A 14,733-nucleotide genomic window follows, 5' to 3' on the forward strand; every position below is an offset into this window, starting at 1 on the left:
GGATGATGGCTGAGTAGGGGCACAGAGACACCTGGGGACAGGGGCAGATGTGCCTGACTGAATGCGAGAGGCTAGGGGTCAGCCAGGGTCTGCATGGGGATGCTCCCTAACAATCCCTCCCTGCCACCCCCAAAAATACCTGTTCCATACTTTTCCCACGCATACCCAATAACCCTTCAAGTTCATACCCAGGCTCCTTTTCAGGAATTACTTCCTTCTCCCTCAGCTTCTCCAGTACCCCTGAATCCCCCAAGCCTTTACACTCTGAGCGATGTGGGAAATACAGTTCTGTACTGAAGTTTAAATTAATTATTACACAGAGTTCTGTATTAATATGCCTAGTAAGGAATCTATTTGTCAAAAAACTTTTCCTGAAACTTTTTTGTTAGATGTATTGTTAGACATATTAGCTGACAGTTATTTTGAAATAAATTACCAAAATAATTGAAACTGGTGTGATTATATTGTGTTATTTTGACAAAATATGCAGAATTTTAAAATATTGTGTGCAGAATTTTACATTTTTTGGTGCAGAATTCCTCCCAGGAGTTATAATCTCTCTACTCCTACTCGGGATTCCCCTTTTTGCATCCAAGGACTGCAGTAAGCCTTTTGGCTATGGCATCACATTAGAGTTCATGTTCAGCTGAGTATCCACCACTCCCCCAAATCTTTTTCAGAGTCACTGTTTCCCAGGATAAGCTCCCCCATCCTATAAGTATGGCCTGCTCTGTGTGTGTGTGTGGCCATATTCAAATGCATATTGTTTGCTTGTGCCCAGCTTACCAGGTGATCCAGATTGCTATGTATCAGTGGCAGCCCGGACCCTGGCCACTCACAGGGCTGGCCAGCTGCCTGCCTCGGACCCCCACACCTGGGTGGGCTGGCCTTTGGGACACAGCTGTGGCACAGCTCAGCTGTGTGCTAACTGGGCCGTGGGTTGAGAACCACTGTATTAATGGAATGGAAAGTGCTATCTTATGATATGACTACATATGTTTTTTCCCAGCTATAGAACAGAAATATTATGGAACACAATTATTATTGATAATTTTACCATTTCTATCTAGTAATGGACTAATACTGTTGTTGGGAATCTTTGTTCCTAATATACTTTAAAAACTCCTTATTGTCCTTAACTCTGCTGGCCATAGATTTCTCTTTGAGTCCCTTTGCTTTCCTTATCAATTTTTCTAGTTCCTAGTTTCTGATTTAGATTGATTACTATCAACCTCCCCTTTCTTCCATTTGTTTATTCTTATATATAAAATAACATTTGTTTTATAGCAGCCTTCACTCCTCTGCTACACCAGATTGGGTTTTTTAACCAATATGGCCTTCTTCCTCAATTGTAACTAGTAAAGTATTCTTAACCAATCACTCATTTTTTCTGATTAGCTAGGAGGAAGAATTTAATCTGGCTCATAATTGTTTTCAACATTGTGAAATTAGTCCTTCCAAAGCATCAGGTATATGACACTATTGTGGACTTCATTCTATTTAACACTTAAACTGCTGTACATTTTAGTTCTTTGATGTTTTTCTTTTTCCAGAAAAAAAAATTGTTTTTTAACCTAGAAATATAAGGAATGTTAACTGTTGTCTTCCCTGATCTTCTTGGGGACATCCCGTATGACTCAAATGTGGTTTAGCAGCTCAGCCTTTCATTAGGTTGTAAACTGTTTGGGCCAAGGATCATCTGCTTGGTATTTGGTTTATAGTGCCCAACTGGGATACTACCCTCATACTACTAATCATGAAGTGTTAAAATCTTAACAAAACCAGGTTTCCAGAGTTGGAGTCATAGGAACAAACAGAAAACAAAGTTTTAAACAGCCCCGTGTCAATCTCTTCCTTTCTCTACGGCTGAGGTTTCAGTTCTATGGACTCTGATGTCACAAACCCCTTGAGACGGGCTGCCAGGGCGCTCAACAGCGGCAGGTCTCTCAGGGAGGGAACCTACCCTTAGAAGAAACAACCTCCCTGCCCAGGCAGCTTCATGCATCGGCCTAGGCAGGTCGGTCGCCTGTGCTGCTTGTCTTTACAACGGACTCCCAGGTAGTCTCCCCCTGCCCTGCAGGGAGTGAAGGGTCTTGCGTGCCCTTTCCCCCTCATTAATGGGGTCTATCCCCCTGCCTACCCCGCAGTGAGTGAGAAGACCTGGGGCTAGCCCCCTACCCCACACCACGGGGGCCTCTGTCCCAGCGACCGAGAGTGAATGTCCCCCGCCTCCCGCTGAGACGCGGATACAGCCCGTCCCGCTCTGAAGCGGGACTCTCACTCTGAGCATCTCTCTGCCCGTTTGAGCTCTCCCGCTCTCTCGTGCCCGCGCTCCCAGGGCCCGCGCCGCGCGCCCCCTGCCCCGGGCGGCGCTGTGCCCGCGCCCCTGCGCGATGCAGTGTGGGAATGGCTGTGGCGCTGGGGTTGGCTGAAAGAGGCGGCCAGTCGAGGTTTAATGTCCGCCATGTTGGCCGTGGCGTATTGAGCGGAGCCGGAGCGGCAGAGAAGAGAAGCCAGCGCCCAGCCCAGCCGCGCCAGCGGGCGCCGCCGGGCCCCGCATCGGAGTGCGCCCCGCCCCGCTGGGGGAGCCCCGGTCCCTCCATGAGAGCGCTCGGCGGGGTCCGGCTCTCAGCTCGGAGCGCTCTCACTGCCGCCCCCCCCTCCCCAGTCGGAGCCGCCATCGCTGCCTAACATGAGCAAACTGTCGTTCCGGGCCCGGGCGCTGGACGCGTCCAAGCCGCTGCCCGTCTTCCGCTGCGAGGACCTGCCCGACCTGGCCGAATATGCCTCCATCAACCGGGCCGTGCCGCAGATGCCCACGGGCATGGAGAAGGAAGAGGAGTCGGTACGTGAGACCCCCCCCCGGCCGGGTCCCTCCATCCCCCCGCACCCGACCCGGGGCCCCCACCTTCGCCTCTGCGCAAGCACAAAATGGCCGCCATCTTCTCCCCGCTCTCCCCGCCCGCGGGGAGGGGGGATCGGAGAGGGAGGGTGCCGAGCCCAAATGATCCCCCTCGTCCCATACCAAGTCTTCCCCGTGGACCCTGCCACCCCGAACCCGCCCGCCGCGGCGGCTGGCAGGGCCATTCCCAGCCCTCGGAAGGCACAAAGGGGTCACGTGACGCAGCGGCCGGCCGCCATTTTGTTGTCTCTGGTTCTTGGGCTGGGCCTTGTGCGGCAGCGCGAGCTGGTGCCTGGGGAGGCTGCAGTGCTCTCCCGCTGCCACCGGGTGGCGTTGTCGAGTTATATGCTCCGGTAGTGGGAGCGCGGCATAAGCTATGGGTGTTGTGAGGAAGCTGTGGCTGTGCACGTGGTGGGTCTGTTCTCCTGCAAGTGCCAGGACACGGCTGAGATAATGGCAGAGCAGCCCACCTAGGACTTCTGTGCGGCTTGATTGTACCTATGGTCTCAGGAGCGTGATCAGCGCCGTGTACCCTCAGTGAAGGTTGCAGCCAGGCTTATACCTCTGTCTATGGGCTATAGTGAGTCACTGGGGGAGACGGCACGTGCTATTACAGACGCCCGCTTTTAATATAAACTTGATATAAATTACTGACTTCCATGTAACTTTCATTCCTGAATACGCTGTGAGCTCATTGAAGGGCAGGGGGGACACAAGCATAAGACTGCAAGGTAGTGAGTTTTTGGGGTTACAAGTCTGCTCCTTGCTACTCGGATCTTTGTTGTAAGAAGGGTTTTCAGTCTAATGACAACTTCCCTTTAACAAGTTGCATAAAAATAACAATTTTTTTGTCAGGTTTATGTCAATACTGGCACATGATGTGTAATCACAGAAATGCCTTCAAGCACATGGTGAACAGGAATAGTTCATACACGAATCAGATAAAAGGAATAGCGGTTGTTACAATTCAGACACACAGGCTGCTGCTTTTTTACAAAATTGTTAAAGATAATATAAAAATCTGAGTTTGGAAGTTTAAATCTCCCACTTTCTGCTTCTTTCTACTGTTTTACTGAAGATTTACATTTTCAGTGGAAGACAGTCACTTCAAGCCCCTTTGCTTAAAGGGTTGTCAGCTTAAAAGTTGTTTGAAAACAGTTTATCTGACATTGTAACAATGTAGCAATGCTATACCTGAAGAGACTGTGGGATGGTAATCTCTTTTTTCAGTTTTAGTTTGGGCACATGACAGCTCTTGTCACTCATTGTTTTCCTAGCATAGTGTGTTCTTCCCTGTTTCTATAGGGGTTTTGTACAGCAGTAGAAAAGAGAACATGCTTAAAAATGTGACCTTTAAACCCACAAATATTGGTAAAGGGAGGAAAGTTAGGGAGCAGTCTGGCACTTACCTTATGCTAACTTTTTTTTTTTTTTTAATTTACTAGATTTCAAGTTGATAGTACCGTAAGTGGTTGGGTTAAGACAGTTAAGCTCCTTTCTGCATTCCTGTAGATACTAAAAGTGAAGTTTGTTACATTTCTCTAAACCTAAGGAATGCATCCCTTGGTTTTCAGGTACAGCCTTCTACACATGGTACAGTATACAGACAATTTTAAAAACCATGTGGAATTTCATGCAACAATTTTGTATTAGATAATTTCTGGATGGATTAGGAAATATCAATCTGTGTCCTGTATTGTTTGTGTTGTAAATCTTCTTTTAAGTTGTATTTTGGAGTTTGAGGATTTATACTATACTTATGTATCATATCGAGAACTTGTACAAACATTAACTACTGTAATTATTTTATTCAACAAACATGTTTTGCTGAACTGTAATAAACGTGACTTTTTTTGAGACTAGATGACTCAAAATTGAGTTGAATGAGATTAACTTTTGTCCAATAAGAATGTTTAGATACTGTAGGTTGGTACAGTACAGAGAGACCTGTTTGAATAAAAACTTTTCATTTTTTGAAACAGTTTTGTTATGCCTAACATCTGTATTTTAATTAAAAGTAATATATTACCAGATAACTTTTGTCTTTGTTTTATTTCTGCTATAGGCTTTGTAGAGGTTAGTCTTTTGGGGTGAAAACTATACCAGCATGAGTAGCCCTTTCTTTCTAGCTAAGGCGAGGTTGATAGTCACTGTCACAGGTTTTGGGCAAAGAAGAGGGTTTACTAATATGAAAAATCTAAGCATAATCACTTAATCAGATTTTTTGCAAATAAAGCTTTAAAAACAAATGTGACTAACAAAATAAATAGCTAGCCAGACAACTGTAACTCAAGTTAAATTTGCTTATATCTTTTTTCTCTGATAAAGTAACAAATCAAAGAATATTCACTTGCCAATGGAAAACTCTTGTATCTTGTTGAACCCATCTAAAATTACTTCAGGAATTGTATAACATCCTAGTTAGTGTCAAACACTTTCTTCTTAAATTACTATGCTTGGATTTGCTACTCAGTTTTTTTTCTGTAGCCATTTTTCTCCCTTCCAGAATGTGTTTGGTGTTCAATATAAGGAAACGTGGGCGATGGCAATTAAATCAGATTAATGGACTGCTCCATTAGTTCTCCAAATGTCCTGTAATACTTTTTTTGTGGGGACGGGAGTAGGAGTTAACCTATGTAGTAATAGGTCAGCTAACTTAGTGTATATTCTGTGATGCTGTGTGAATGCAATTAATGGTTCAAATGTCTACTTCTTTAGACTACAAAAGAGGACATAAAAAAAGTCACTATTGAACTAAGACACTTTCTTTACAATAAACTACTGTGATCAGGCACCTATAGCAGCCTGCTAATAGTGTTTAAATAGGTTTCAGAGTAGCAGCCATGTTAGTCTGTATCCCCCAAAAGAACAGGAGTACTTGTGGCACCTTAGAGACTAACACATTTATTTGAGCATTAGCTTTAGTGGGCTACAGCCCACTTCTTCGGATGCATAGAATGGAACATATATTGAGGAGCTATATATACACATAAAGAGTTGTTTAAATACAACTTCAAGTTTTACATAACATCAAGTATGTATTCATTTAAAGTTAGATTTAAAAGAGCTATCCTTGGACTAAGTATCTTGCCATGAGATTAAACTACTACTTTAGCATTGTGTATAAAAGGATGCATATTTTGCTTCCACTTCATCGCATCTTTCTACCCCTCCCCTTCCCAAAAAGAAGAACCAATACAGAAAATAACATAGCTTTAGTAGTAGAAATAGAATCTTCAGATGAGTAAAAATACTAAAAGCATGAGGCCAGACCTTACTGAACTTCTTGTATCTGAGTCTAAAACACCCCTTTTCCCAGATGTTTTAGCTATCCTTTAAAACAAAAATTGGCAGCCAAAGGTCTTTAAGAAGATGTTAATCCAGTTACCTAGTATTACATTTCTTCTGTCTACTAAGACAAGACTTCAGATGAGATGTTGGTTCTGTTGAGAGGTAAAGGTCTTACAGTAGAAAGCTCTTTGTGTTACATAATACCAGCAGATAAATAACATTTGAAGTAGTCCTCGTGGTTGGCTTAGTTTAGGCCCCAATTTCCCATGCTGCTCAGAAATTGGAATCTCATTGCTAAGCAAATTATCAAGTGCCTTAACCTAAGGAAATTCCCAGGAAGGGGAGTGCAAATCTTCATTAAGATAATAAATAAATTGCTGGTTTTTAAAAGTTCAAACTTTGGAAGTTTGGACTTCTGAAAACTACCAGTTATGTTCACCCATACCACACTAAATTCTCATACAGCCAAAAAACCTAGAAAACATCCTGTTCTCAAATAAAACACAATTTTATTGCATTAGTGATTGGAAACAGACAACTGACCTAAGTGGATATATAGTGTAGTTAATATTGCAAGAATAATACAAAAAGCAGTAACATCAAAGTACTGTCTAAGTTGTTACAGCAAACTTCTTTTTTTAAGTTGCCTACAGAAAGCGGGGGGGCGGGGGGGGGGAAGAGGGGAGTTTTTTTGTTTTTTTTTTCCTTTGCTTTATCATCAGTAAAGGTCTGGAAGATGGGTGTGGTGTGTGGGGGTTTTTTTTTTTTTAATAATAATAAGAATGCTGGTTTTAAAATTAGAAATTCAGATCCTGATTCAACTTGTGTTCTAGCTTAGAACTAGTGCAATAGTAACACTATGAGCTGAGAGAAGTTATGCTATTGAATGGATTTTTGGACTACCAAACATTTTTAGCACCTGTGTAACTTCACTAACACTTTGGAAAAGAGAGCCTTTTAAGATTCAAAACCCTCAAACATCCTGGACTTAAAGGTCAACCAGTCAAAATAGGGAAGATTGGATTTGACTTTCTTAGCCTGTCTAAACAAGAAAAATATCTTTATCACGACAAACTTTCAGATCATTTTCTTATGCCATAAAGTGGCATTAGAACTTCTTAAATGTTTTGCAGGTGAGCTTTAAATACATACACAGCTGCTGAGATGTAAAAAATATTTTTCTCCCTTGCCAAAAGTAACCATATTCAGGACAATTCCCCAAAAGAGGTGCAGGGTTTAAATGTATCTAGCGATGTGAGACTCTGTGTAAACACTGTTAATGTATCTTGTTCAAGAAACAAACAAAAAACCCAACAACCCATACACAACAGAAATTTTTTAAGATCTGACCACAAAACTAGCTTGCCTAGGAGGCAGGGCCATATGTACCACAAACATGTATGAAGAAAAATCAAAGCTGTGTGCTTGAAGGTTTTTTTGTTCTTATGCTACCTATATTGTATTTTAAAGTGAAACATTAGTCTTGTCTAAACTAGAATGTTTTAGTGATTACATGTACAAGTATAGTTAAGCAGCCATTCCTCTGCAGTTACACTGGTATAGTTTATTCACTATTGGGAAGCAAAATAAGCTATACCAATATAATAGCAATCCATGCTATGGCTTTATACCTATATAACTTTGTCACGGGTGCAGTTTTTACCCGTTATACTTGTGTAATTTCTAGTGTAGACCAGGTCTAAAGGTATGTTTCACTACAGCAGCATAGTTACGGCGCTGCCGCTGTAGCAGCATAGCGTGGACATTTCCTAAATTGACAGTTGTTTTTCCATTGATGTAATTGATCCAGCCCCTCCAAAAGTCAGTAACTAGGTCAACAGCGGAATTCTGTCAACATACCTTGCATCCAGACTAGGGTTTAAGTTGATTTAACTAGGACGCTTGGAGTTTGAAATTTTTCAGTCCATAAGCCCTTGTCTACACTATGGGGGTAAGTCGACCTAAGTTACACTACTCCAGCTATGTTGTTCACATAGCTGGAGTCAATGTAGCTTCGGTTGACTTACTGCAGTGTCTCGACCACGTTGGGTTGACGGGAGACACTCTCCCGTTGACTTACCTTACGCTTCTCGTTCCAAAGGAGTACTGGAGTCAATGGGAAGGTGATCTGTGGTCGATTTAGTGAATCTTCACTAGACCTTCAGTTAGATTTTGATTTAATTTGCAAGCATAGACCAGGCCTGAGTTTCTCCCTCTTCTTTTCAGTCAGATAGATATTTAGTGGAATGCTGGTTTGCTAATGGTTTTGAATCTGAGAACTGTAGAATAAATTCTAAAACTTTTATTAAATTGTACAGAGAACTGTAGGAAGGCTTACTGGGATGTTTCTAAAGCTACTTCGCTAAGAGAAACGTATAGCCTCTGGGCCTCTTATTGGAACCCTTCATCTGGTAAATGTTCTTTATTTGCAGGAAAAGATCTAATAGGTCTTTTCCATTTTTATCCTCTCTGATCTCTTATTTATGTTGACATAAACTATATTGTTATGAAGCAATATGGAGAAATCAACACAAGTTGTAATGGAATTACTACTTTGTTCACTGGAGCTGCCATTTAGTTGTCACAGAATATCTGGCTTGTCTCAGTAACTGTAATTAAGTTGTCGTAATTGTATTAAACCCCAGAATACTGTCAGGTTCCCTGTTAACACACATTTAAGTTTATGGGCATATCTAGAGCCTTCATATTAACTGCGGGGAATTAGTTACATGTAACAATTTATATTCTCTAACCTTAAATGTTTTAAAACATTCTAGAACAAAGAAAAGATGGCTTTGTCAGTCTGTTAATCTATTTGCACTATATTTTTCCCTTTAAATGTATGAATTTAGTGCTGAGATACCATCACAATCTACCATTTGCTGTTTTTCTTCAGGGTTCAGTAATCCTTACAGATTCATGATCTCAGGCCACTGTCTCATCAGCTCTAGGAAGATAGGGGGAAAAAAAAGTACTGAACATTTTATTTCGTATAGTTTTCCTTAATGAATATGTAGGTGTCTCTGTAATTTGGGAAGCTGTTAGTGACCCTTTATTTAAATTACCTAATACTTTACATCTATAAGAGATTCTTGTAACTTTTCTTTGAGATGCTCCAATACTGTCGTGCTTGCAGCAGGAAATTCAGCATGTAGAAAGCCATCAGGTTAGCAATGTGCCTTTTCTCTTATCCTAGGAAATTCCAGTGTATGCCTCAGGAGAACTTTGAGCAAGCTATTTCTAAAGAGCCAGACCCAACGTAGCACCACCACACACTATACCAGGAGCTGCCAGAGCAATGGGAGGGAGGAGAAAGGTGGGCTGGGCATCTCGCTTCACCTGTGCACACATTACATTCCCTGCAACCCAGCACATGGCCCCATCATCCCAGTTTTCCCTTCTCTTCTTTTCTCCCCTACCCTGGAACGCTACATGGGGCAGAACCTTCCCAATCCAGCTGGGCCAGACTCCCCCAAAGAAACTCACTGGCATCCAGCATCCACTCCACTACTGGAGGTACCACCTTGGTTGGAGACAGAGCTGGGCTGGACTCCTTCCTCAAACACTCCCTGGACCCAATGCATGGCTGTAATAGTCCATCTTTCTTTGCCCCCGCCCCCCAGCTCTGAGATAAAGCCTTTTCCTTGTGCCAGCTAACGTAACTGGTTCTATAGCTCAAGTGGCAGAAGTTCATATTGCAGTGTTCAAACCCTGATGATGTGTGATGGAGGATTTGTTAGAATTGTATATAACAGTTCTTGCTCTTTTTAAAAAAAATATTAATCTGTTAATTAGTTTGCAAAATGAAACTACCCAAAAGTTAGGCAGTGAAAGATCTATAGTATTCTATACAACTTTAATTCTGTCCCCTTCATTATAGCTGCGTTACTTTTTTCACAGGATCCCCGCCTCATTTGATGAATATGAGGCAGAATTAATATTGTGCAGTCATCTTTAAATCTGGCATTTCCTTAACATTTGAGTGCTTAACTTTGTACACAAGTCATTTTTAAATTGCATGGTTTATGTAATACTGTGTATGTATAAATACACATGCGTAAATATTTTCTGCATGTGCCTGCAGTTATATTACCTTGTGCTTTTCACATGTAAGACCTCAGAGTGAAAAGTAACTGGCTAGGAGATCTGTAAAGACCCTAAAGGGTGGACTACACAGAGAAACTGCACCAGGTTATTGAAATTGGTTTCTAATTAGTTTTGAGTTAAATCTGTCCTTATCCCTCAAGTTTGTGGAGACATCCAAGATCAGCTGACTTTAATTGGATAAACTGAATTAAGCTAAACTAATATTAGCCACTCTTAAACAGTTTTTAAGTTCATCATGACCAGCCATCACATGTTAGACACCACTAATACCTAATGTAGACAAGGACCATGTACAAAAAATTTTAATAGAAAACGTGTTTGTTAACATGTTATCTAACACAACTCCGTGCCCCCTGATGTAGATGAAGCCTGGTCTACCCACAAAACTGAACCAGATTATATATATTTAAAAAAAAAAAGCACCAAACACACCTTTAGTTAAACAGATGGAGTTAAAGTGCTGTATCTGTGTGTGTGCTTAAAAAAAAAAAAAAAAAGAGAGAGAAAAAAATTTGCTTTAAGACTTGCTTTAAGGAATAAAAAACCCAAGTCTCTTGAGTGCCATTCCAGCACTCTGTCCACTAGGCTACAACCAGTAGACTTGTTTAAACTGGTGCAAACCCATGTGTAAACAAGCTTGTTTAAATCTGTTTAGGTTGGTGTAGACAAGACTTTAGATCAGGGGTCGGCAACCTCTGGCACGTGGCTCGCCAGGGTAAGGGCCGGGCCAGTTTGTTTACCTGCCGCGTCCGCAGGTTCGGCCAATCACGGCTCCCACTGGCTGCGGTTCGCCGCTTTATGCCAATGGGGGGTGGCGGGAAGCTGCGGCCAGCACATCCCTCGGCCCGCGCCGCTTCCTGCCACCCCCATTAGCCTGGAGCAGCGAACCGCTGCCAGTGGGAGCCACGATCGGCCGAACCTGCGGATGTGGCAGGTAAACAAACCAGCCCGGTCCTTACCCTGGCGAGCCGCATGCCAGAGGTTGCAGATCCCTGCTTTAGATGAAAGTCAAATCAGTGTCCACAAGTACTTGTGGTTTATTAAAGGTCCCGTTGCACTTGTAAGGGAATTTGGCCAAGGCACCCATATTAATTCAGGAAACTGCTTTCTATCTAAACTTCCATTACAATTGAAAAAGGCACTCAATGTCTATAGATATAGTTTTAATACTATAAAATAGCTGCCTTCAGTGGTGTATGATCCTAAGTGTAGTTTATTCATAAGTGCCTTAGGATCCAATTGAGGCAACTGTGAGTACATAAATGTGAGATTATTCTGCAAGTACAGCAGCCAAGTCTCCAGTTTTGGAATTCCAGTTGTCTTTCATGTGGAGTCAGGACACCTCCACAAGGATCAAGCTTTACTTAGCAACAAAAAAATCTTGAGCTGATAGATGCTAGGGACAACTTTTAAAAGGTAAGTGAAACAAGCAAATCTTTCCCTCATTAAGCTTTTTAAATAGGTTCAAGCTCCCTAGTCTAAAATTGCCTGAGGGGAAAATCAGGATGGTGGAGATTAATTATCTCTTGCACATTATTTCACTCTGTGTGGGGTGCAGCAAATTCAATAGTAATTGCTTTCTCATTCTGCAAGTGCCTCCTCTAAAGAGGTTCTTTTTTGTTTATAATACAAAAGGCTTTTTATTTTATTTTCAAACTTTCTTTCCTGTATACCATTTAAAATAGTCTTTTAACCTATGCTTTGCTGTTTGCTAACAGACACATGAAGTATATTCATAAGTTGCTATATCATCATCCCCCCCCCCCCCCCCCAAAAAAAAAAAAAGATTTGGAAGAAGTGTATAAACCCTCCGGTTTTGTCTGTCATTGCTAAACTCAGGGGTATGTGAATAACATTTTAAAGGCCAGAAGAGACCATTAGCCCAGCTAGTCAGACCTATATATCATGGGCCATCAAATTTTCCCCTGTTACTTTATTAGTGGGCTCAATAAAAGGGTATCTTCCATTAAGTCTCTGTTTGAAGACCTCTACAGATGGAGAATCCACCATATCTCTTGATAACTATTGGAACAAGCTAACAGTGAGGGTGATTTAAAGTCTGTGCCTTCATTCTAATTTGAATGTGTCTGGTTTCAACTGACAGCTAATCATTTTTGTTATGCTGTTTTCCACTAGGCTTTTTCCACTTTATTACCTGGTATTTTTTTCTGTGAAGGTACTTATGCACCATAATCAACTCACCTCTTAATTGTCTGGATAAATTAAACAGATGTTGCTCTTGCTTCTCCCAAAATAAACAAATACGGTAGAGTAGAATCATGCTATGTACATAGAATCAATCATAACAAACTAGAATCTTTTGTTAGTCATCAGCTTTCCTCTTGCATGAATTTCATAAATGAAAAGTTGAGCACTAGCACAGATGTATTTAAATGTTTAAGAAAGGTCCAGTCTCTGTTGGTGCTTTGGCTGATGGAAGATTATGGTGGTGAAATAATTTGAATCTGTTTGGTGTTTCTAGCTCTGGCAGATCACAAGATATTGGACCTTGCACCAATGCTTTTAAATTAATTAAAACAAATACTCTATTATCTTTTTAACTTTCTCAGATTCCTCTTCCCAGCAAAGTCTGAGGAGTAATGGGAGTCGTATCCTCAAATCACCAGGAGCATCTTCAAGAAATGTGTTAGAAACTGTGTGATACTGGTACTTAAAGTTTTTTAATACAGCTAAATGTCAGATCATACGTCTAGGAAGAAAAGAAAATAGATCACATTTGATATGGTGGGGGGGCCTATAGCCTGGAAAACAATGATGGTGGGGAAAGACTTGCAGGTCATGGTAGATAACCAGTTGAGTATGAGCTACCAGTGTGATGCTGTAACTTATAAGTGGGGAATATTAAGTAGGAGTAGGAATATCAAATCACTTTAGTGTGACTGTTTGCTGGTATACTGTATCCAGGTCTGATGGTGACACTTCAAAAAGAATCTAGAAAAATCAGAAGCAGTTCAGAAAAGAGCCACGAGAATTATTTGATGTCTAGAAAATATGCCTTATAGGTGAGAGACTACGGGCTTGTCTATTCATGGAAGGCCTTCTGGAAAAGATTAGGTGTGAATTTAAAGCAAAACAGCTATTCTGGAATAATACCATGTGTAAACAAGCCCTAAAGAAGCATAGTCTACTTAGTTTATCCATGATCAAGTCATTGCTTAGCCTTTTGTGGTCTACAAGTACTTACACGTGGCAGAGATTTCTGGTTGTAGACTGCTCTTTAATCTAGGAGAAAAAGGCATAACAAGAACTAATGATTGGAAGATAAAGATTTGAGCCTTATTTCTAGCCTGAATCTTTTTCTAGCTTCGACAGAGTAATTAACCATTGGAACAACTTACCTAAGCATGTAGCGTATTTTCTATCATTTAAAGTTTAAATAGAGACTGGATATCTTTCTAAAATATGATTCAGCTCAACCAGAAGCTATGGACTTGATACAGAACTCACTGGGTGAAATCAATGGCCTGTGTTACATAGACGGTCAGACTAAATTGGGAGTAGTCAATTATTTTTTGTCAAGGTCCAAATTTCTCGATCAAGGTCCAAATTCCAGAGAAATCTTTAAAAAAAAAAAAAAACATAAGGAGAAGTAAATAAGATTTCAGGTCCATTCCAAATCATTTGGCGGTCCATATTTGGCCAGCGGTCTGCTTATTGATTACCCCGGACTAAATGATCACCATAATGGTCCCTGTTTGGCTGTAATATTTGACTGTCTGAAAGTTTGTGGAGGGAGTAAAGCAGAGGAACAAATATTAACTCTCTAGGAAAAAGTTAATCAGCAAAACATACTAAAAATGACTTTATTAAAGGAACCCTTGTTTGGGATCAGAATGACCCGATTTCAATCTTGTCTTTAACCTTTAAACACAGCCTGATTTTTAGCAGCTGATACCGCATGAGCTACTAATTAGTTTAGTGCTTCACAGTACTCAAAATGTAGGATTCCAGGCTTTCAAATTGTAATGAAGTACAAGATCGTGACTGCTATAATCTATTGAAATTTAAGTTTGGAGGAAGGGAGGAGGCAAAACAATGCTATATGCAATTGGTAATTGGTATTTGTTTCTAGGCCTGATAATTTATCAGATTCTTAAACCTCAAGTCTCTTGCACTAGAGACATGTGGGTTTTTTGTTTCTATGTATATCCTGAATTCAATGCTGAAAGTCCTCTGGCCTCTAATCAGTGTAAAAATGTCAATCCCTGCATATGAATTACTACTCCTTCTTTTCCCCTCCCGCTCCCCCCCCCATCTCATTCCCCTTTGTCTCTCCCTTAAAATTCTAAGGGAAAGGCTCATGTAAGCCGTCAAGCATTACATACAAAGGACTAGTCCTCCCAAATTAAATTTCTATGCAAGTGATAAGGTTTTTATGTTAAAAGAGAGACTGCACAGGCATGCATAGACTT

The 14,733-nt window shown here is 41.1% G+C and overlaps 1 protein-coding gene across 7 annotated transcripts in view; it reads left to right on the top strand.

The window, feature by feature from the left end:
* The window catches only part of EPC1 (enhancer of polycomb homolog 1), a 110,795-nt gene that overhangs the window by 24,423 nt on the left and 71,639 nt on the right, over nt 1-14,733 (top strand). For 5 of the 7 annotated variants that reach the window (XR_010598216.1, XR_010598217.1, XM_005290972.5 and 2 more), the window contains exon 1: nt 2,549-2,845. The exons of the other annotated variants lie outside the window; for them this stretch is intronic. Coding sequence is in view for 3 of the 5 variants with exons in the window: in XM_005290972.5 (XP_005291029.1) it covers nt 2,693-2,845 (153 nt within the window). In the remaining 2 variants the exon portion in view is untranslated. Of the gene's footprint in view, nt 1-2,548; nt 2,846-14,733 lie in introns of those variants that run through there. 7 annotated transcript variants of the gene reach the window in all.

The sequence above is a fragment of the Chrysemys picta genome, chromosome 2, assembly GCF_011386835.1.
Source record: "Chrysemys picta bellii isolate R12L10 chromosome 2, ASM1138683v2, whole genome shotgun sequence".
Lineage (NCBI taxonomy): Eukaryota > Metazoa > Chordata > Testudines > Emydidae > Chrysemys > Chrysemys picta.